General features: G+C 41.8%; 1 protein-coding gene across 1 annotated transcript in view; it reads left to right on the forward strand.

Annotated features, from left to right (window-relative positions):
• The window catches only part of CSMD1 (CUB and Sushi multiple domains 1), a 1,679,419-nt gene that overhangs the window by 1,590,384 nt on the left and 65,453 nt on the right, over positions 1 to 23,582 (forward strand). The window contains exons 50-51 of the mRNA XM_055567572.1: positions 8,529 to 8,723; positions 18,427 to 18,600. Of these exons, the coding sequence (XP_055423547.1) occupies positions 8,529 to 8,723; positions 18,427 to 18,600 (369 nt within the window). The remainder of the gene's footprint in view (positions 1 to 8,528; positions 8,724 to 18,426; positions 18,601 to 23,582) is intronic.

The raw sequence follows: 23,582 nt of genomic DNA on the forward strand, positions 1-23,582 counted from the left end.
TATGAACATCACAGCCAAAAAAAAAAAAAAAAGAGAGAGAGAGAGAGATGGGAAAAAGAAAAGCATTCAATTTTCATCCTTTCCAAGGGTTGGTCTAAACTCATTTCGTGTAATTATAAAATTAGCTATGATATGTAATTTTTTTAATGGATTTTTTTTATGGAACCTGGATTATAGAATTGAAAACAAAAATCTAAACATTTGCCACTTAGGATCACTAAGTGGAAGAGGTTACTTCAATATTTTCTTGTTGAAATCAGATTTCATGGGTGGCATTTAGGCTGCAGAGTATTGGTTATTGGACACAGTTCTAGTTAGTGATGTAAATGTTCTCCTAACTTTTTTTTTTTAATTAAGTCCGACCACAGTAACAAAATGACAAAAAGCCCAGGGCAGGGAAAAAATGTGCGATCTCATGAAGGTTTTGGAAACTCTGCAAGAATATGCAGAAATCTGGCAATCCCAGATCACTGAGAACTTGAGAGTCCTGAGAGCCCAGGCTCAGGCAGGAACCTCGGAGGAGAAAGAACCAGCTCGTCTGTGGCCTGTGCCTCTCAAGAGCCAGTAACTTGGGTGAGCCTGTGAGCAACGCCTGACAAGCTCACTTCAAAACTCTATCTATCCACCTGCTCTTATTCTAAATAACTCATAGCTAATCATGCAGTCATCTGACTAAGCTCTGAGGTTAAAGCGCTCATTTAAAAAGAATGATCGCCCTTAGGAATTCCAGGCTCTCAACCCAGCCTTTCTGGAAAGGCTTCCTCACAGGGCCATGTTGAAGTCAGATGGCATGAAATGCACTGACGTCAGAGTGGTAGCCTGGGCATCCCCACTTCATGCCCCTGACTTACCGAAGCCAAAGCAGTGTGCTCCTCTGCTTTCGAGTCAAAAGAACCAAGGCTAGCTCAGCCTGTCCCCAGCCAGCAAGTACAGACTGTGAGTGGAACCTTGAAAGCTCTGCTGGGTTGTGAACACAAGTAGTTATGTTGTTGTTGTTTAGTTGCTCAGTCATGTCCGACTCTTTGCAACCCCATGGACTGTAGCCTGCCAGGCTCCTCTGTCCATGGAATTCTCCAGGCAAGAATACTGGAGTGGGTTGCCATTTCCTTCAGGGGATCTTCCCAACCCAGGGATCAAACCTACATCTCCTGCTTGGCAGGTGGATTCTTTACTGCTGAGCCACCCCAGGAAGTCCCCACAAGTAGTTATGAGTCTGATTAAATCATTTTACTCCAGTGGCATCAGATCATAATTTTATAAATCTAATTAAATGTTCTTGAACTGAACTTGGTAGCAGAAAGCACTCGCGCACATTGACTGTGATGGGGAAAGTCTGTTACAGAGAGAAGACGCCTGCACCCCTGCATCTCGATTAGAATTTCACAGAAGATTTATGAGCAGGACCTGTAATTCATGAAAGGGGAGGCCGGAGGGCTTTATTCATGGTGGCACCCCTGCCACTGTCTGAATATCTGAAACAAAACAACTGTCAGCCTGCCTGGTTTGCCACTGGTGGGACGACTCTGTCATAAATCAGAACCACTCATGGTAAAATGAAAAGTCAGTCTCTCTTGAGCAAAATGTGAAATGTTTGGTGTTGTCTCTGCAACATTCACAAGATGGAAAAACTGCATCCTTTCTGTACAGAAACTTTATTGTCTGTGCCTTCAGTGGGTATGATTTGAGAAGAGTACTTCTAAATAGTAATTTAGGCGTTTTAATACAAAACTGCATCAACCATGTCAACCCTTAATACAAGTGACCATGTGACTCGAGAGTGGCTATCGATACATCTGCTCTTGAATTTTTTTGAAATAGAAGAAAATTATTCCGTATGAGTTGTGTGCTTTTTTTTTTTTCAAGGTGATAGAAGATAATCTGTATTTCTGTTTTTAAAAAAGAAAGGAATATGAGGTGAACTGGCAGATGGAGCACTTTCTATCAATCCAGCTAAAGCTGCCTGTTATGGAAAATGTTTAATTTCACTAAATTTGACCTAGCAGTTGGCTCACTTACCATTGTCATAAGTGCTATTTGATTACATTGATGAAAATGAAACACTTTCTTTTACTACAGTTCCAGATGGTCCAGCATTTTAAAGCATTCTTTAACAGTTGTCATTACTTAGGTGATATTCACATGCTGATGTGCCCGCAGTCCTCACTGCTGTGGTTGGTGTCCCATGTATTAGTCACTTACAGAGTAAGTACCCTTGTCAACTGGTGGAGGGGACAACAGGCCCAGAGGTGCGCAAGTAGGAGTCCTGCCTGGGCTGGGGGACCCGAGCTCACTGGCTGGTCTGTAAAATACTGATAACAACAACCACACCACCTGTGTGCCCTGACCCCGTTTTCCTGTGAGGATCACTTAGTGTGAAATTACATATACCCTTAGACATGCAGTGTGAAAAAGGCGTCTATTTCTGGAAACACTGGGCGAGCACATCTGTAGAAGCAGCAGGACTCACATGGCCCGTGACTTCAGGCCGCTGGGGGGCTGGCCAGTGCCTGGGGAAACCCCCGTGGATGCTAGCCTGAGATGGTTCTATTAGGAAGAGCAAACTGCTTTCTCTGAGAATGTCAGCTCAGCCGCCTGCAAGCTGCTTTGCTGCCTTCTGACTGCACCTGGGCCCTGTCACCGTGGGTCTCAGGGAGATGCGCTTGGTCACTCGCTGGCCTCTGAGTGGCAGGGCCGCCCCAGGCACAGTGACAGCCCGCCTGGCAAAGCCGTCTGCAGGCGCCCAGCCCCGCTCCCCCGCCCCTCTGCCAATGCCCATCTTCTTCCTGTTCCCATCTACTCCTCGCGTCTCTGCCCTGGCTCCTGGCTCAGCTATACGGAGACTGTCAGTCCACACATTCCTCAAGCTTTGCCTTATTCCATGATGTCTGATGTCATGAAAGGAAAATATCCCTATCAGGTAAAGTACTCAGTTCTCTATACATTACTCATGCAGCTCCCTCCTGTGATGTGTGCCCATATTCCTCCTGTAGCCTGTGTTTCTGTCCCCTTTCCCTTTTTTTAACCCCTCAAAGTATTGATGCTGTGGGAAGGAATTTTAAAAAATAAGAACACAAAAGAAGACATCGAGTTTTTCTAAATAATCTCCTGTTAAATTATTAGGCATTGATTTATGTAATATTTTATATTTATGTCTTATATTTGTATAATCAACATTGATATTGTTCAGTTGCTCAATCGTGTCTGACTCTCTGTGAACCCATGGACTCAAGTCTACCCTGTCCTTCACTATCTCCCAGAGTTTTCCCAAACTCATGCCCATCGAGTCAGTGATGCCATCCAACCATCTCATCCTCTGTCGTCCCCTTCTCCTCCTGATCTCAATCTTTCCAGCATCAGGGTCTTTTCCAGTGAGTGGACTCTTCACATCAGATGACCAAAGTATTGGCGTTTCAGCTTCAGCATCAGTCCTTCAATGGTTATTCAGGGTTGATTTCCTTTATTTTTTTTTTTTTAAAAAGTAATTTTTATTACAGTATAGTTGATTTACAGTGCTAGTTTTTGCTGTACAGCAAAGTGAATCAGTTATACATATGTCATCATTTTTAAGATTCTTTTCCCACGTAGGTTTTTATAAAGTACTGAGGAGAATAGGATGCCGCCCATCCTTGTTAGTTATCAGTATTATATATAGTAGTATGTATGTCAATACTATTCTCCCAGTTTATCCCTCCCCTTCCTTTTCTGCCTGGTAACTATAAGTATGTTTTCTACATCTGTGACTCTAGATTGACTGGTTTGATCTCCTTGCTGTTCAAGGGACTCTCAAAGAGTCTTTCCAGCACCACAATTCAAAAGCATCAGTTCTTTGGCACTCAGCCTTCTTTATGGTCCAACTCTCACATCCATACATGACTAGTGAAAAAAACATAGCTTTGACTAGATGGACCTTTGTTGGCAAAGTGATATCTCTGCTTTTTAATACACTGTCTAGGTTTGTCATAGCTTTTCTTGCAAGGAGAAAGTGTCTTTTAATTTTGTGGCTGCAATCACTGTCAGCAATGATTTTGGAGCCCCCCAAAATAAAGTCTGTCACTGTTTCCATTTTTTCCCCATCTATTTGCCATGAAGCGATGGGACTGGATGCCATGATCTTACATAATTTGTATATGTGTATGTGTGTATATGTGTGTGTGTACATAGTTGTGTGATGTATGTGTACATATATTTTTGTGTCACAAGGCAGCACTTTCTTTCATTGGCACTTAGTTCAACTGTTTCAAATTTTTGTCTGAAAAAATATTTTCTCAACTTTCACTTTTTTCCAGAATATATTCTTTTTTTGAAAGAAAATACTCTTTGTGATCATCAGGCCAATGCTGCTAAATCCTTTGACTCCTTGTGTAGTTTTTCTCTGGCTGTCAGTAAAGTGTAGAAAACCTGGAAACTACAGAAAAGAGTGAAAAAGGACAAAAAAGGCACTGGCAGTCTCCCTGCCCACAGATGCTCCATCTACTCTCCTCACATCACCCTCTCACTTCCCTTTCACCACTGAGGTCTGAAGCCCGCATCCTAGGAGACCCTGGGGCTCTGCCCTCATGTGTGTGTGTGTGTGTGTGTTCTCCAAACCAGAAGCGTCCATTTTCAGCCTCCCTTCAGATCCAGCTGTGGAGCAGACCCCCCACACAAGGTGTGCCTCCTCCCAGCCCTCCTCATATGTCTCCACAAAGACAGACTGACTCACAGATGGCACATTTCCACAGCACACCTGATTCCTGGTTGTACTACAGGGGCACAGGCTTTAAATAGGGTGGTGCTGGCCCGAGGAACAAACCGATGGCAGAGAATACAGACCTGGGGATGATGTTGGTTGGTCTTTTGACAAAGGGAACATGGCATCCTAATGAGGGAAGACACAGAGGTCTTTTCAATATGTGGCTCAATTGGACACTCAAGTGGGAAAGTTAGTCTGAACCTGCCCCACAACGTAGACACAACCAAGGCAGGATGAACAGGCTAAATGGAAAAGGTGGAACACAAATCTGTGAAAAGACAACTTCCCCTCTCCACCAGCCCACCTGCATGAGCCTGGGTCAGGTGAAGACTTCGCAAGCTCACACACACACACACACACACACAAATAATAACAAAGAAAAAAGTAGATATATGTTAAGTTTTAGTACTTTTATTCTTCAAAACCTATGTTTAAGAGCCTAATTAAGGCAAACTTAGAAAGGGTAAAGATATTTGAAGGATGCATATTAAGGATTGATTAAGGAGTTCCATTGAGAAGAAGGCAGATTGTCAAATAGATACCACTTACCCCACACCAGGACATATAACTTTTCAAAATAAAAAGACCAGCTACCTGCATCAACAGAGATGCTAGGCCAGTGGAACTCTAAGGCGCTGCTGGTGAAGGTGGTAAGCTGACATATCTCCTTGGAAAAGCATTTGGCCGTGTGTCCTAAAGTTGAAAATATCTTAAGAGCCAGCAGTAGTTCCTCCCTAGAAAAATATCTACAGGCTGGCATAAGGATGTTCATCTAAGGACATGCTCAAAGCTACACTTTGTAAAAGCCAAGAATGTGAGACGACCCCAGTGGCTACCACTAAGGAATGGATACATTGGTCCATGGAGAATGTATAGAAATGCAAACAAGCCCTACAGCTGTATGGCTTAACATGAGTTAGTTTCAAAAGCATAATACTGAAGTCAGAAGTAAGAGACCACATGGGCTTTTAATGAAGAAGCAGAAGGACATTAATATTTCTATGAAATTGGGTTAAGTGCAGGCAGGTGGAGTCTTCCCCACAGTTCAGAGCTGACTGGTGGGTGGGGAAGGTGCCTGTGAGCAAGGAACGCAGTGACCGAGGGTGGGGGCTGGGGGTGAGCTCATGAGAACACTTCTCAGGTTTCTGACTTGGGGGCCTGGACTGCTCCTCAACATGCCTCCAGGAGAATGGGCAGGCGTGCCAGGCATGCAGAAGTTTCTGGTCTGGTTCCCCTACAAGGCCCCCAGGTCCGGTGCAGGGCTATGGCTCCCTTGCTTCTGGGCCAAGTGCATTGTCTATGACATCTTGGTTGGCAGGTCAGGGCAGGGGGATCCTTTCGTGGGGATGTTTGCCTTGTTTTGTAAGCAAAGACCCACATGTAGGGAAGCTTACCAAGAGGGGGTCCAGTAACCACAGTTTGCAGGGACCAGCCTTCTGCTATCATCTTGGTTAGCATAACTCAGATATCACCACCTGAAAAACATAGTAGTCTTCAGACTCAGACATTTCTGTACTCTCTTCCTTGAAGTGTCTTTGAAAATATCAAATAAAATCACATCTGCAGAAATTTCTGGAAAGCTCTACCCTTCCCCTCTCTTCCTTTAGTAAACAAAGGGCAAGATAGACTTTGGATAAATATTTATTCTGGTTATCACTTTTTTCTTTTTTACTCTCAGTTTCTACCCATATGCTTTATTGTCTCAGTTTCTTTGTGGGTTTTTTATTATTGTTGTTGTTTGTTTATTTGTTGCTTTTGCTGCTGCAACACTTTTTTTGGCATGTTACTTTTCAGAGGACACATACACTCACACAACCCTCATATACAGACACACTCTGTGTCACCGGCACTTGCTTTAAGTTGGACATTAATCTCAAAAAAAGAAAACTATGGAAGGACATACTGTTTACAATAAAAGAGCTTAGAGCCTAGCAGAAAGACAGAGAGGCAAGCAAACAATTAAACCAGAATCAGATAATTACAAAGCAAAAGAGGTGATCATGTGGAATTTGGAAACCACTGCTGTGGATAATATTAGCGGAAGAAAGCTTCTGTTACATTGTGTACGCCAACACTGAATCCTTCTTGGCAGAAATAGAGTTTATAAAAGATTGTTCAGTAATTAAAAACAATCAAGTTAATTCTAGAAGCACCGTCTTGGTGAAATGAAGTGGATTTGATTTGAAATGTGCAGTAGGATTGAAATTAAGTTATGGATTTGTAAAGTTAAAGACATTAAAGTCTTTTCAGAAATGGCAATCATGCCTGGAATTCTAAAGGTAATCTGGTTAGGAAAAAGAATTATTTGTATCACTAGGTAAAACACATGCATATGCACGTAAATTTTAGATAATTGTTTTATCTAAAAAATTACCTACGAGAACTAGATCTAAGGATTGCTTTTTTCTGAAGTAATTGTTTTGGTTGTGCTGGGTCTTTGTTCCTATGCCTGGGCCTTTCCAGTTGTGGCGAGCAGGGGCTACTGTTAGTTGCAATGTGGGCTTCTCACTGTGGTGGCTTCCGTTGCAGAGCACAGGCTCTCAGGCGTGCGGGCTGCAGTGGCTGTGGCCCTGGACTCTAGAGCACAGGCTTCAGTAGTTGTGGCCCCCGGGCTTAGTTGCTCTGTGGCATGTGGGACCTTCCCGGACCAGGGATCCGCCAGGCAGATTCTCACCCACTGCACCACCAGGGAAGTCCAGAGGATTACTTTCAAATTAGAAAATCCCTTTCATATTGTAACCCTTGCTGATATGATTATTGTAATTATACCAAAAAGGCCTACTTTTTTCTATTTGCACGTAGTAATAGTAAAGTTATTAAAAAAAGATTAAATGGGATATTGGTAACATTTTGGAAATGTCTGATTCAATTATAATGAACTTGTATAGAATTTATAAGTAAAAGATATTTATTAATAGCATTCTGGGGGAAAAAAAAAAAACTGGTATCTCTAGCTGCTTCTTACAGGCTCAATAAATTAATCAATCAGGTCAGCTTTGTCTGTGATGGTTACTAGCTGATGTAACTTCATATTTAGGGAGGTAGAGTTCTAGTTTCTAATGTTGTAAAATTAATTTTAAATATTATAGTACTCTTCAGAATATGTACATACTTACACATACCAAATTTTACATATATTGTCAACATATCGATAAATCCCTTGACTCTACTCCAGTAATACTGTGCTAGGACTACTGCTATTACCACTGTTATTACAGGTGTCTCTACTGCTTTTTTTAAGTCGCTATTGTAATTCTAGTTTGTTTCCTAAAGGCATGAATAGATTCTGTCCTTTAAAACTCGTTAAACACTTTTCTTCACAGTATTAATGCATGTGCATTGGATTTTGTGTGCTAATAAATCCAGTAATATGCAGAGTATATTACATGGGGAAGAAGGGAATGAGTGCATCTGACTTTCTGAATTTGCTGGAAGCTGGTTTTTCAACTAGTCAGCTACTCTTTCAAGTTTCTCAGAGGCTGGGGACAAATTAGAAGTTAGAGGTTCTGTCCGTGCCTCCATTTACCTGATAATCACTTTCATAGAACCGCAAGACTGTGCAAGAGATTTATCCCTTCTCGTGTCATCTCATGCAGGATTTCCCAGTGCACTTACCATGAGGCTGTGGATTGCATTGGACATCCAAAATCACTTCTGTGTGGCTCTGTGGGTGGTAGGGAAAGCCTGGCATGCCAGGTGAGGGCATCTTTCCACATACCATGGCCCTCACCATGGAGAGCAGGCCTGGTCTGACACTTAAGAACAAAGTGACAACATGAAGTGTGTTTCTTTCCAGCGGTCACCTGCCCAGGCATCGAAGCCCAGCTCTCGGAACACGTCACCTGGAGGCTGGTGTCAGGGTCCCTGAATGAGTACGGAGCGCAGGTGGTGCTGAGCTGCAGCCCGGGGTACTACCTGGAGGGCCGGCGGCTGCTGCAGTGCCACGCCAACGGCACGTGGAGTGTAGGGGAGGAGAGGCCGAGGTGCAGAGGTGAGTGACAGGTGTGTCCCCGCCCCCCAGGCCCTCCCGCATCCCTGATGGCAACGGCATCTGCCTTTCAATGGTCTGTCATCTGTCATCCTCTGCATTAGTGGTGTAACCAAATGGCATTTCTTTTCATTACAATGAGGAATGTATATTTTTATCCAACATACTTAACTATATGACTGCTGCCTTAAGTGTTCAATGTTAGCTTTTCTTTGTGAACAAACATATTTTACAAACATTGAAATATTATTATAGAATACTCAGATACCTTAAATCAGCTCAAAAACAAATCCAGGCCTACGTTTATAAAGATCAGTCTTACGCCATGTACTGACTATTCAAACCTTCTAATTAGGATCTTGGGAGCTCATGCATTTATGCTAAGGACAGTTCTCAAATAATAACTGTCTTGAAAAGAGAGATTATGATTCTCACAGGTACAAGATAAGCAGTTAAGCTTCTGAATGGATTCATAATAAATATGAATAAATAGAAAAATAAAACAATATTAGTATTGTTCAGAGCTCTATTTGATTCAAACATATTTAATATACAATCTGTAGTAGGATTGTTCACAGGAAATTATCATGCACAAAAACAAGCAGTTAAAGCAGTGTCAAATTTATAAAATACCCAGCTTAGCAAGAATAAAGCAGAATAAAAATGGGGAAAGGACAAAAGAAACAACAGTTGACTGCCTGTGACCGTCACTCTGCTTCAGTCTGTGAATCTGAATGGGACAGATGCTGATGACACGCCCACTGATGCTCTTCACCAGGATCACGGAGGCAGATCAGGAAGGGTCCAGACCTCCGGCAGCTCAGAGTGAGAGTGGACAGCACCCCCGCCCGAAGCTTATTTATTCATGGGTCCCCACCATTCCCCAGGGTGTCCTGGTCTGACTGGTTGCCCAGTCACTGAAGGTGCTGAAGTTCTCCACATTAGACACCTGAATTAGTGAGCACCCTCCTTCCCGCAACCTCCATCAGGAATCTCAGGCTGTGATTCCGAGACTCAGGCATTAAGCTCAGAAGGCAAGTGAAGGAGGAGTAGGGGCCTCTACCTTCTGCTATTTCAGACTTTCCTAGACAACATCCTCTGTCAGTTTCACACAGGACAGAGGGACTTGCACACAGGCGCTGGCTCACCTCTCGTGGGTGAGGAGTTCTCGTAGAGCTCCTGCAGATAACCAGTCTCATCAGTTTCCCATCCTCCCTGTTTGTCCTGTGACCCCAAGGTGGGGGCTGTGCTGGACAGGTGGCTGCCTTCTGCACCCCAGCCGTATATACTTAGGGCTCAGATTGCCATTCTGGGATGCTGTACACTTACAGGGAGAGCCTTCCATTTATTTATTTTTGATTTATTTTTAATTTAATTTTTTGACCCTTCTGCATGGCATGTGGATCCTAGTTCCCTGACCAGGGATTTAACCCAGACCCCCTGCAGTAGAAGCACAGAGTCTTAATCACAGGACCTCCAGGGAGGTCCCTAGCCTTCTATTAATATTTAAAAGAGTGTTTACAAAACTACTGATTCTTTTGCTCTTTTTATCTTTTTTATTTTTTAAATTATGGAAGTATGATAACATTTACAGGAGACTTGGAAAATACATAACAAGGTTACATATAGTTCTTCTATATATTACAGTTACTTTTAAGTAGATAAATTAAGGTTTTTAGTTGGAGTTTCAATATCAAACTCTTAAAAATTAATAGAATGAATATACAGAGAAGTAGAAGAATATAGTAGACCTGAAAAGCACTATGAACCAATTCAACATAATTAAGATTTATACAGTTTTCACACAACAGTAGGACACAAATTTTATTCAAGTTCTCATAGACTGTAAACTAGGAGACACTGGAATATAAGGGACATAAAACAAGGTGCAAAAATTTCACGGTCTAAAGGTATTGAAATCATTATAGGGTCTGTTCTCTTATCACTGTGGAATTGTGTTAGAAATGAATACCAAAAGATATTTGAAAATAGCTGTCACATTTTCAAGTACAATGTGACATTTACTAAGAGAGATCTTCAACTTAGCCATCAAAAGTCTCAATAAATTTAGACTAAAAAAAAAAAAAACACAGAAGGTGATTGCAGAGGAGAAAGCATTTAAATGAGAAATTAATATCAAAATTAGAAATTAATATCAATGTTACCTTTTTAAGTCCCATGTATTTGCAAATTAAATATCCACTTTTTAAAATTAATTTTTTATTGAAGGATAATTGCTTTACAGAATTTTGTTGTTTTCTGTCAGACCTCAACATGAATCAGCCATAGATATGCATATATCCCTCCCCTTTTGAACCTCCCTCCCATCTCCCTCCCCATCCCACCCCTCTAGGTTGATACAGAGCCCCTGTTTGAGTTTCCTGAGACATAAAGCAAATTGCCGTTGGCTATCTATTTTACATATGGCAATGTAAGTTTCCATGTTACTCTCTCCATACATCTCACCCTCTCCTCCCCTCTCTCCATGTCAATAAGTCTATTCTCTATGTCTGTTTCATGTCTGTTTCTCCATGGCTGCCCTGTAAATAAATTCTTCATTACCATTTTTCTAGATTCCGTATAATGGACTTAGTGATGCCATCCAAATGTCCACTTTTAAATGATGAATGTACTTAGAAGCCATAACAAGGAAAATTAGAAAATATTTGTAATAGAATAAAAATTGAAAGAGAATTTACCAGAATTTGTTGCATGCAGCTGAAGCTGCTCAGTGCAATCAAATGCAATGTGGAATCTTGAATAAGATATGAAAACAAATAATGGACACTAGAGTAAAATTTTGTGAACTTGGAACAAAATCTGTCCTTCAATTAATAATACTGTATCACATGTTAATTTCTTTCTTTTCTTTCCTTTTTTTAATTAGCATTGTATTTCTTTATAGTCTCAGAATTGGATTAGAAGTTTTAAGCCTTGTTTAAATCTTTTTTTTAATCACTAAGATAATAAATTTCTAGAATTTTAGTAGTAATACGAAATGCCAAAATACATGAAACTATATCAAAGTTTTGAATGAATATAGATTAGAAATCAAGCATTCTATTCACACTAAGTCAACCAAGTGGAATTAAATGTAATTTTTTTTTTTAGCTAGGCAATAATTCTTAAATTTTCTAAAATATATCTATTATACATACTATATATATATATGTATGTATCAGATCAGATCAGTCACTCAGTCGTGTCCGACACTTTGCGACCCCATGAATCGCAGCACGCCAGGCCTCCCTGTCCCTCACCAACTCCCGGAGTTCACTCAGACTCACGTCCATCGAGTCAGTGATGCCATCCAGCCATCTCATCCTCTGTCGTCCCCTTCTCCTCCTGCCCCCAATCCCTCCCAGCATCAGAGTCTTTTCCAATGAGTCAACTCTTCGCATCAGGTGGCCAAAGTACTGGAGTTTCAGCTTTAGCATCATTCCTTCCAAAGAAATCCCAGGGCTGATCTCCTTCAGAATGGACTGGTTGGATCTCCTTGCAGTCCAAGGGACTCTCAAGAGTCTTCTCCAACACCACAGTTCAAAAGCATCAATTCTTCGGCACTCAGCCTTCTTCACAGTCCAACTCTCATATCCATACATGACCACAGGAAAAACCATAGCCTTGACGAGACGGACCTTTGTTGGCAAAGTAATGTCTCTGCTTTTGAATATGTTATCTAGGTTAGTCATAACTTTCCTTCCAAGGAGTAAGCGTCTTTTAATTTCATGGCTGCAGTCACCATCTGTAGTGATTTTGGAGCCCAGAAAAATAAAGTCTGACACTGTTTCCACTGTTTCTCCATCTATTTCCCATGAAGTGATGGGACCGGATGCCATGATCTTCGTTTTCTGAATGTTGAGCTTTAAGCCAACTTTTTCACTCTCCACTTTCACTTTCATCAAGAGGCTTTTGAGTTCCTCTTCACTTTCTGCCATAAGGGTGGAGTCATCTGCATATCTGAGGTTATTGATATTTCTCCCAGCAATCTTGATTCCAGTTTGTGTTTCTTCCAGTCCTGCGTTTCTCATGATGTACTCTGCATATAAGTTAAATAAACAGGGTGACAATATACAGCCTTGACGAACTCCTTTTCCTATTTGGAACCAGTCTGTTGTTCCATGTCCAGTTCTAACTGTTTCTTCCTGACCTGCATACAAATTTCTCAAGAGGCAGATCAGGTGGTCTGGTGTTCCCATCTCTTGAAGAATTTTCCACAGTTTATTGTGATCCACACAGTCAAAGGTTTTGACATAGTCAATAAAGCAGAAATAGATGTTTTTCTGGAACTCTCTTGCTTTTTCTATAATCCAGTGGATGTTGGCAATTTGATCTCTGGTTCCTCTGCCTTTTCTAAAACCAGCTTGAACATCAGGAAGTTCACGGTTCACATATTGCTGAAGCCTGGCTTGGAGAATTTTGAGCATTACTTTTCTAGCGTGTGAGATGAGTGCAATTGTGAGGAAGTCTGAGCATTCTTTGGCATTGCCTTTCTTTGGGATTGGAATGAAAACTGACCTTTTTGAGTCCTGTGGCCACTGCTGAGTTTTCCAAATTTGCTGGCATATTGAGCACAGCACTTTCACAACATCGTCTTTCAGGATTTGGAATAGCTCAACTGGAATTCCATCACCTCCACTAGCTTTGTTCGTAGTGATGCTTTCTAAGGCCCACTTGACTTCACATTCCAGGATGTCTGGCTCTAGGTCAGTGATCACACCATCGTGATTATCTGGGTCATGAAGATCTTTTTTGTACAGTTCTTCTGTGTATTCTTGCCATCTCTTCTTAATATCTTCTGCTTCTGTTAGGTCCATACCATTTCTGTCCTTTATTGAGCTCATCTTTGCATGAAATGTTCCTTTGGTATCTCTGATTTTCTTGAAGAGATCCCTAGTCTTTCCCATTCTGTTGTTTTCCTCTATTTCTTTGCATTGATCGCTGAAGAAGGCTTTCTTATCTCTTCTTGCTATTCTTTGGAACTCTGCATTCAGATGTTTATATCTTTCCTTTTCTCCTTTGCTTTTGGCTTCTCTTCTTTTCACAGCTATTTGTAAGGCCTCCCCAGACAGCCATTTTGCTTTTTTGCATTTCTTTTCCATGGGGATGGTCTTGATCCCTGTCTCCTGTACAATATCACAAACCTCATTCCATAGTTCATCAGGCACTCTATCTATCAGATCTAGGCCCTTATATCTATTTCTCACTTCCACTGTATAACCATAAGGGATTTGATTTAGGTCATACCTGAATGGTCTAGTGGTTTTCCCTACTTTCTTCAATTTCAGTCTGAATTTGGCAATGAGGAATTCATGGTCTGAGCCACAGTCAGCTCCTGGTCTTGTTTTTGCTGACTGTATAGAGCTTCTCCATCTTTGGCTGCAAAGTATATAATCAATCTGATTTTGGTGTTGACCATCTGGTGATGTCCATGTGTAGAGTCTTCTCTTGTGTTGTTGGAAGAGGGTGTTTGTTATGACCAGTGCATTTTCTGGGCAAAACTCTATTAGTCTTTGCCCTACTTCATTCTGTATTCCAAGGCCAAATTTGCCTGTTACTCCAGGTGTTTCTTGACTTCCTACTTTTGCATTCCAGTCCCCTATAATGAAAAGGACATCTTTTTGGGGTGTTAGTTCTAAAAGGTCTTGTAGGTCTTCATAGAACCATTCAGCTTCAGCTTCTTCAGCGTTACTGGTTGGGGCATAGACTTGGATTACTGTGATATTGAATGGTTTGCCTTGGAAACGAACAGAGATCATTCTGTCGTTTTTGAGATTGCATCCAAGTACTGCATTTCAGACTCATTTGTTGACCATGATGGCCACACCATTTCTTCTGGGGGATTCCCGCCCGCAGTAGTAGATATAATGGTCATCTGAGTTAAATTCACCAATTCCAGTCCATTTCAGTTTGCTGATTCCTAGAATGTCGACATTCAGTCTTGCCATCTCTTGTTTGACCACTTCCAATTTGCCTTGATTCATGGACCTGACATTCAAGGTTCCTATGCAATATTGCTCTTTACAGCATCAGACCTTTCTTCTATCACCAGTAACATCCACAGCTGAGTATTGTTTTTGCTTTGGCTCCATCCCTTCATTCTTTCTGGAGTTATTTCTCCACTGATCTCCAGTAGCATATTGGGCACCTACTGACCTGGGGAGTTTCTCTTTCAGTATCCTATCATTTTGCCTTTTCATACTGTTACAAAAGCTTTTCTGCTACACTTGATAAAGGTTTGAGAAAGAACAACAACAAAAGAGATGGAGAAATTAAAGAATGTAAACTAAATGAAATGGTAGCACTGAATATTAAATAGAAAAAGTGAAACAAACTAGATAAAAGTAAAAGATCCTCATATAGTCCAGTTGTTTTTAAAACTGACTGCTCTTTAGAAACACATCTAGGGCTCCAGAAAAAAAAGCAATACCTGGGCATTTGTATTTTTCAGAAAATTCCAAGATAATTCTGATATACATCTGGATTTTAAAAATTGATTACAGATTTTTCTATTCAATGGTGGTCCTAATGATACAGAATTCTACTGACCAATCATAAGACAATGGTATTCAGTCAGTAATATTCACATACTCACAACAGTAAAAGATGAAAAACACACTGATTGTTAAACTGAACCATTGGCAGCCCAGTTCCACTCTCATTTGTGAAAAGAAGACAGAACTGGGCTTTGGCCATCCATGAATTGTATCTCTACCTCCCTCTTGCTCATTTCTCAGAAGTCTGTTTTCCCGACTCTCGATTGAGGTACTTTAATCCGCTGGGTCTCATGCTGAGTCCAGTCCTTGGACAGCCACCACCAGGCCCCAGGCCTGAAGACATCTCCAGGCATGGGGGCCACAGACATTCTCTGCAGATGGCTGGGCATTCGCTGACTCACCGCGTTGTGAAGGAGTTGTTCTGTCTCACTTTGTCATTTGTCTCCTTTGAACGTCCTTGAGGGTGTGCGGCCTTTTCTGAAATCACTGGCTCCCACAGAATTCTTTGCTTGCCTTTTGGTTTGTGTCTTTGTTAGTATCTGTTGTTCGGTTGGTCACCCTGTGGCCAGGGGGCGTGCCTTTTACACTTGAACCTCTGACATCTCTGAAATCAGCCGTGTTTCCTCATAAAGACAGGGTGTTTTATTCTCTTCCTGAGTTTTCCTCACCCAAACATGGACTCTGCTCTTCTCCAAGGAGCCCTGCTACCTATTGCTGGAGATGGTACAAGAGACCAAGCTCTATGCCCAAGGGTGTGCACCATGTGAGGGTCACTGACTTTATCCTTGAAAGCGTGATGGGAGAGAAGAGCAGGGACATAAAGCTTCCCCTTGGAAATTTGACAAAGGATTCCATTTGTTTTTAGGGTAGAAGAGTTCTCTCTTTCTGTTAGGGGGCTTCTGTGTTGGTGCTGCCCACCTCATTAATGTGGCGGGTTTTCTGCCACCCAGATCTCCACATCTGAGACCCCATTATCCAGCTGCTGGAAAGCTAATGCTTTGTCCCAGTAGTTCTTATTTATAGTCTAGTGAAGCTTAGTAGAGGACAAGCCTAAAATAATTTCGTTACCAGGATATTTTTAATAGAGGCTAAAAAAATAGAACAGATGTGAAAACCACCCTCCTTTATGCTGGTCCACCATTAACAGTGCATCAGGACCTCCAAGAGGAGGTGTGCTCAGACCTCCCTTCTTACTAACACTGAGGTTTCAAAATACGGTCCAGCTATCCTGAGTGGCTACAAGGGGATCTTTAAATATCATTGCCCAGAGGGATGGTATGGGGAGGGAGGTGGGAGGGGGATTCAGGATGGGGAACATGTGTACACCTGTGGCGGATGCATGTTGATGTATGGCAAAACCAATACACTATTGTAAAGTAAAAAAAAAATAAATTAAATGAATAAATAATTTTAAAAAAATTAAAAAATCATTGCTCAAGGTGAAGTTCATGCCATGTTTGAGAAAAGGCATAATGAGAAGTTTATAATTAATTGTAAAAAATCTAAATCTGACTCAAACCCATGGACATGTGGAAGAGCGAACGCATTAGCAGTATTACTGAATGCATAAGATATGACCCTGTAAGACTGTAGCAATCCCAGAAACTAAGAAGTCCTCACAGCTCTCTCAACAACAATAATGTTCTCATCAGGAAATACTCCAGAGCTGACTTTTCCAGATTTCTGATGAGCAGTGCCCCCAGAGCACACATTTCCAGACTGTGTCTGCGTGTCTGTTTGAAACAGAACCAGGGTTTTGGGTCTTGGAATAAAATCAGCGTAATTCAAAAGATTGGTCTAAACAGTAAAATGGTCTTCACTTGTATTTTCAGTAAAGGTTTTCAGATTTTGGAACCAGTTCCCCAAATAGGCCCCAAGATGTCCTTCACTCTTAGCACCGGCCCAGCCCCGGCCAGGCGCAGGGCTTTAGTGGCCCCCACCCGCTGTCCTCTCGCCGAGCTCAGTGCACAGCCCTACCTGGCCGGGGCTGGCGTTAAGCTTCAGAGATGAACCAGCAGGGCTCAGAGACCGAGAGAGCTTGGCGGTGTCACCGAGCTCGGAACTGGCAGAGCTGAGCGGGCCCCGGGTGGCCTGCAGCCCGCATGTGCGTTCTTGCTCTTTTCCTTTACTACCTCATATCAGTTTACTGTTAACGAAGACTCAGTCATTTCTAGCTACTTGGCGGCTTTGCCCCAAGCCCTTTGCACATAAAAACTCACTTAGTGCAGCAGGAAATTTTTATCACTCCTCTTAGAAGAGCTTTTCAGACACTTTCATTCTCACCTGTTAAATCACATTTAAGCCTCTAATGAGCAGTTCACCTTGATGACTTTATGATTCCCTCCTCCCCTGAGATTCTGCTGATTTGTGTGCGTGTGTGTGTGTGTGTGTGTGTGTGCATGTTCAAACATCAGTGGATTTTACGAGTGCAGGGAGTTAGGTGTTATAACAAGTATCTATAATGAGAGTGACCATTGCATTCATCTCCCCACCTGGAGTAATCGTGTGGCTGTAAGTCATCAGTGATCAATAATTATGCTGGAACATAGACTGGGTGCCTACATCTATAATCACTTAAGGTCTAGTTCTTATATTTTTTTAATTTTCAGAAAGTCTGTACACGTTCCATATAGTCAGCATTTTTATGAAGCTCATGGTCCCAACAAATAGTACATGAAAGAAAAAGTGAACTCACTGCTTCTGCTGTAGTGGGCATCCTGGGTTTAATCCCGCACAGTTTGTACCAGTTGATGACTTTGGGGAAGACCAGCCACGTGCCTCAGTTCCTGTTACGCCACGTGGATGCCAGTAACTGGGATGTGATTCTTGTAATTGATGTAAGCAAAAAAGGGCACAGAAAGCCAACTCGTTGGACTGACTTGCTTGTAGGCTAAGATATTTGCATACTGTGTATTTAAAGAAAAGTTTAGCTACCTGTGAGAATGAAAAAAAAAAAAAAATAGCAACGGGTGAAGGAAGGGACTTATTCTATTTTGGATTCCACTCTAAAGTTTCAAGTTTTCATTCCAAGGATACAAGAGAAGGGAAATTAAACGTCCCAGGTGATGAATCATCTCACCCTGAGATGACACCCCTGCCCCCCGGGTTCTCAATGAAAATGAAGGCTTGAGATTTTGTTGTTTTTTACACAGAGAGTCGTCTATGTCAGACCTGCAACAATGTTCGCTGTGTTTTTCTTTTCCTTCTAGTGATCTCGTGCGGAAGCCTGTCCTTTCCCCCAAATGGAAATAAGATTGGAACGCTGACGGTCTACAGTGCCACAGCCATATTCACGTGTAACTCGGGCTACACGCTCGTGGGGTCCCACGTCAGAGAATGCTTAGCCAATGGGCTCTGGAGCGGCCCCGAGACTCGCTGTCTGGGTGAGTTAATCCATCCAAGGACACTGCTTTGCCTCAAACAGACCTCAAAGATGGAGAACAGCAAGACAGAACCTGGTACTTCTCACCATGAAAGCTCTGATCGAGAGTAACTAAATCCCACCTGGCTTTTAACGCTGCTCTTTAGAGTATCACTTCCTCTTTAAATATCTAAAGGGATTTTAAAAAATCTGAGTGATGAATGCAGGTCACATGTCGCCTTAAATGACACAAAATTATTTTATAGAGTGCTGAAGGTAGCACTGCCCTCGAATGCCCTCATAGTTTTAGAATGCACGCACGCACACACACACACACACACACACACACTAAAAAAAAAATAGAATGCACAAAAAATAAATTTTAAAATTGACATATATTTTGTTATCTTCTTAAAAATTGTAAAATTACATTAATAAGTTAATGTGCCATTAATGTCCATCAATGTAAGGGCAATGAATTGTTTAAAATAGGGCTTCCCTGGTGGTTCAGACAGTAAAGAATCTGCCTGCAATGCAGGGGGCCTTGGTTGGATCTCTGGATCAGCAAGACCCCCTGGAAAAGGGAAGGGCTACCCGCTCCAGTATTCTCTCCTGGATAATTCCATGGACAGAGGAGCCTGGCAGGCTACAGTCCATGGGGTTGCAAAGAATCAAACAAAACTGTGTGACTTTCACTTTTCCTGTTATTTTTTTTTAAAAGTTTTAAATTACATTAATAAGTTAATGTGCCATTAATGTCCATCAGTGTAAGGACAATGAATTATGTAAAATAGAAAGTGTGTATAGTATTAATAATTTGGTCTTCTTTTCCCCGAGGATTAACATTTTCTACATGATCGTTTTTTTTTTAAGTTGGGTTGAGGGGCTTCCCTGGCGATCCAGTGGTTAAGACTTCATGTTTAAGTGCAGGTGCTGGTACGATCCCTGGTCAGAGAGCTAAGAGTTCATGTGCCTCGTGGCCAGAAAAACAAAATATAAAACAGAAGTAATATTTAATAAATTCAATAAAGACTTTCAAAATGGTCCACATTTTCTAAAAAATCTTTAAAAAATTGGGTTGAAAGTTTTTCCTTTGAAAAATTAAGTGTATGAAAATTGCTGAGTAAACAATTTAAAGGGCAGAGATTTTCATGCTTCTTCTAGGTCTGCAAGTGATTAGTAAAATATGTTAATTGCCTTTGCATGTGTGCATGCTAAGTCGGTTCAGTCCTGTCCAACTCTTTGCAACCCCGTGGACTGTAGCCCACCAGGCTCCTCTCTCCATGGAATTGTCCAGGCAAGAATACTGGAATGGGTTGCTATGCCCTCCTCCAGTGGATCTTTCTGACCCAGGGATCAAACCCACATCTCCTGTGGCCCCCGCATTGCAGGCAGAATCTTTGCCACTGAACCACCAGGGAAGCCCCTTTTATAACTGTCTCTGTGATCTTTATAGCTTTGTAACCACTCCAATGCAGTCGAAGTGGGAAGTTTAGGCTTCTGAACCTTTGCGGGCGAGGCTGACTTCAAGAACTCAGCCAGGACCAGTGAATTTAAATAGCAATAATCTGTTCTTTCCACTGGAGGGAATCTGAAGAAACACTCAGGAATTTGAAGGAAGTGGATGAAAGTAAAGCAGCAGACCAAGAAACAGTAACTGATGTGAGAAGGAGGTTCTCATGCTGCTCCATGAAGTGACTGTCTTTAGATGAGTGCAGGAGTTGGATCTGTGCTGTTCTAATACGAGGCCTGTGTGTGAGCTCCCTGTTGAGTGCAGCCACTGTGGTTCTCAGCCATCCAGGACATCTCCCTGGGATTTATGTGGGAGGCACGTCCTGTGCCTTCCTGCTGCTGTTATGAGATTGGCTCTTGAGTGGTGCTTCCCTAAGGCTGCTGTGGTTGGGGTAGGTTTTCTCTGTCAGCTACAGTGAAGCATGTCTGCAAAGGAAGGAATCAGGTGATCTAAGAAATTCCATCTCTGCTCTTAACTGTGAGATGGAAAGTGAACTCGATGTTCATTTGCTTAGTGGGTCACTGCTCACAAAAGCCTTATTGGTCCTTCCAGTGACCCTGGGATGCTAAGGCAGCAGTGGCTGCAGGGAATTTCAGTGGCAACTTCAGTTTTTGTAACTGTTGAGTCGTGGAGCCAGCTTGAGTCTTGTTGATTGCAAGCAAACCTTCACCTGGTTCGTGGCATTCTTTGATGGAAGGTTAGGGCTTTGAAGTAGAAAGGATGAGATGCACAGTTGGCTGGATGGAGGTACTCAAAGGCACGGCCTCAGTGGGATGCAGTATGACTGAGATACTTCTGGAAGAGGGAGTTAAGCCGAAAGACAGAGGAAGAAAAATGTGTAGATTATAATGTATAAAATTATAGTGTTTTAGAACCTGGATGCAGGATATGAAGAATAATGCAATTGGAGGAGGCCAGAGCATATTTTAAGTAAAACAAAACAAAACAAAAACACACACCTAGAAAAGGATGAGAAATGATAAATAGCCATGTGTGATTCTAAACCAGTGAGTAAAGAATGGATAAGAAATCTAAAGATTTTGAAAGTTGTAAACGTAGTCTCAGTGAGACTTTACAGGTTGGAATTCATAATACACAGAATATGACAATGGAGGATAGCTCTTTTCCTGAAAAAAATGGCTTGCCAATGGGTAGATAATATCATGTAACCTGGCAAGAATGTATGTCCACAGGACCCAGAAGACCATGTGAGAGACAGTGGAGAGCTTGGGGAGAAGGACAAACAGGTGGAGAACAGAGTACTGTCAGTGCCGGAGATGCTCAGATAGGGAAAGACCATAAAATGCTAGCTGAAAGACTGAAAACAAATATCTGATGGCAGATTCAGGAACCCTTCAAATCAATGATTGGCCAGATAGATTTTTTTTCTAGACATACAAAGGGCTTCTCAGGTGGCGCTTGTGGTAAAGAACCCTCCTGCCAATGCAGGAGACATAAAAGATGTGAGTTCAATCCCTGAGTCAGGAAGATCCCCTGGAGGAGGGCATGGCAACCAACTCCAGTATTCTTGCCTAGAGAATCCCATGGATAGAAGAGCCTGGGGTATAATCCATAGAGTCGGAAACCATCAAACACAACTGAAGCAACTTAGTATGTACACATTCTGACATAAGAAAATAATGGAATTAGTATGATATTTTACTCAAAATGAAAAGTAATATAACTTAAAATGTACATGATGAGGAGAAAATTATGAACTCGTAGCACACACAGAAGGACCAGGTGTTTTGGGTAACAGAAGGCTCATTGGTGCTAAGAGATTATTATTATTATTTCCTTCAGTTTCCTTCTAGTCCCATGTGCCTAGGCAGTCCATATCTGGGGTGAAGACTTCAGTTCTGTGAGGTAGTTCAAGTGAGCTGCTGAGTGCTTGAAATGCATTTGTGGTGAAGGTTCTGGTAACCATGACATGTGAGAAATGTTTAGGAAACTTGTGATCTTCAGTTTGGCTGGGGGAAAAGTTAGGAGGTAATTAATAGCTATTTTCAAATATTTAAAACAGTTGGTGGGAAAAAATTTAAAAACTAAAATTAATTAAACACATCTGCTGAGGGCAAAGACCAGGGTTCCTAATGACATTAGTGATACATAATTCCATTCGTTGGTTTGAAATACCAGATGTGCTTACAGAAGAATAGTTTTCAGATTCAATATAGGAAATATTTTCCCTTATTTATTCTTCAACAAGTGGGATCTGTCCAAGAATGTGATGAAGACTTCCTGAAGAAATGGTTGGCCAGCTGGCAGCTGTTTGTGGGGGGCTCCATTGGACTCTGTGCTGTTTTGATTCTATACCCAGCATGCTTTCTCCATCATAATGCAAAACACTTTGGCAAGAGCATTTTTTCAAGTTGTGGGTGAAGTATCTTGTTTATTTTTAGAGTTACTAGAACAAAAGAATTCCTTTGCTTGAGATTCTGTTTCACGTGGAGCAGGCATCCTGTCTAGCTGGGGTACAATGGTTATTTCTAGTGATTTCCAGCAGGGAAGAACATGCCAGATTCCTTATGATCGTGGCAGCAGAAATGGCCAAGCACATGCATGGACACTGTCACAGTGGGAGTCTCGTGAGTGTTAACAGTAGGAGAGCTGGATTTAAGAAGATGAAGGATGATTTTCTTTGTTCGACATCTGAAAACTGAACCTGTGCTGTATTTGAGGTCCTTGCCAGAATTCTAAGCTAGAACTTTTGAGGAAAGATAGAATAAAGAAAACTTGGCAACCCTGAGTGCAACCATGATTAGAGCTAAAATTTAGGCAAAGTGCTACCTGTGAGCATCAGAGTCCATTTTTCTAAAGGGTTTGCCCTCGCTTAATCAGTGCAGAATCTCTGCTACAAGCAGGGTCTTGCCAGGCTGGGAATTGGCCAGGATGTGTTCTCATTCACCGTCTGCTGTGCAGCACTCTGCATCTCTCTGGGCTGCAGAATTAAGTGCCAAGAAGGCTGACCCCATATCTATGCATCAGGTACCTTATAGTCCATCAGGGAAGCATTACAGTCCCCATGCTCCCTTAACTATCTTCTTCTGTTTATCTTCCCTGCGGTAGCTTGCATTGAACTCAACAGAGAACATGCCGACTCCACCAGGTTGTCCATTTGTAATCCAGGTCTCCTATCGCAGGAACCACATTAATCTTTTAAGACCATTAATATCATTTAGCTTTTTCAACACATAACAACCCATCATGACTTTCACTCTCTTACTTCTTTAGTCAGTAGCCCTCAAGATATCAGTGATAGATTGAGACATTTCCTCCACAAAGAACATTATCTCTTTTTCATTTGATTATTTTGCTGTTATTGGAGGTAAGTTTGCATTTGCTGCACTTTGATGAACTTTGATATACTTTGATGGGGAGATGAATTCTTTTGTAATGTGATATCATGGTGACATCTGAGTGGCTGAAATAGCTATTAATAGATGACATGATTCAAAATGATATTGTAGACACTGCTTTTCCATAGCTAT

This window comes from Bubalus kerabau, chromosome 2 (genome assembly GCF_029407905.1).
Source record: "Bubalus kerabau isolate K-KA32 ecotype Philippines breed swamp buffalo chromosome 2, PCC_UOA_SB_1v2, whole genome shotgun sequence".
NCBI lineage: Eukaryota > Metazoa > Chordata > Mammalia > Artiodactyla > Bovidae > Bubalus > Bubalus kerabau.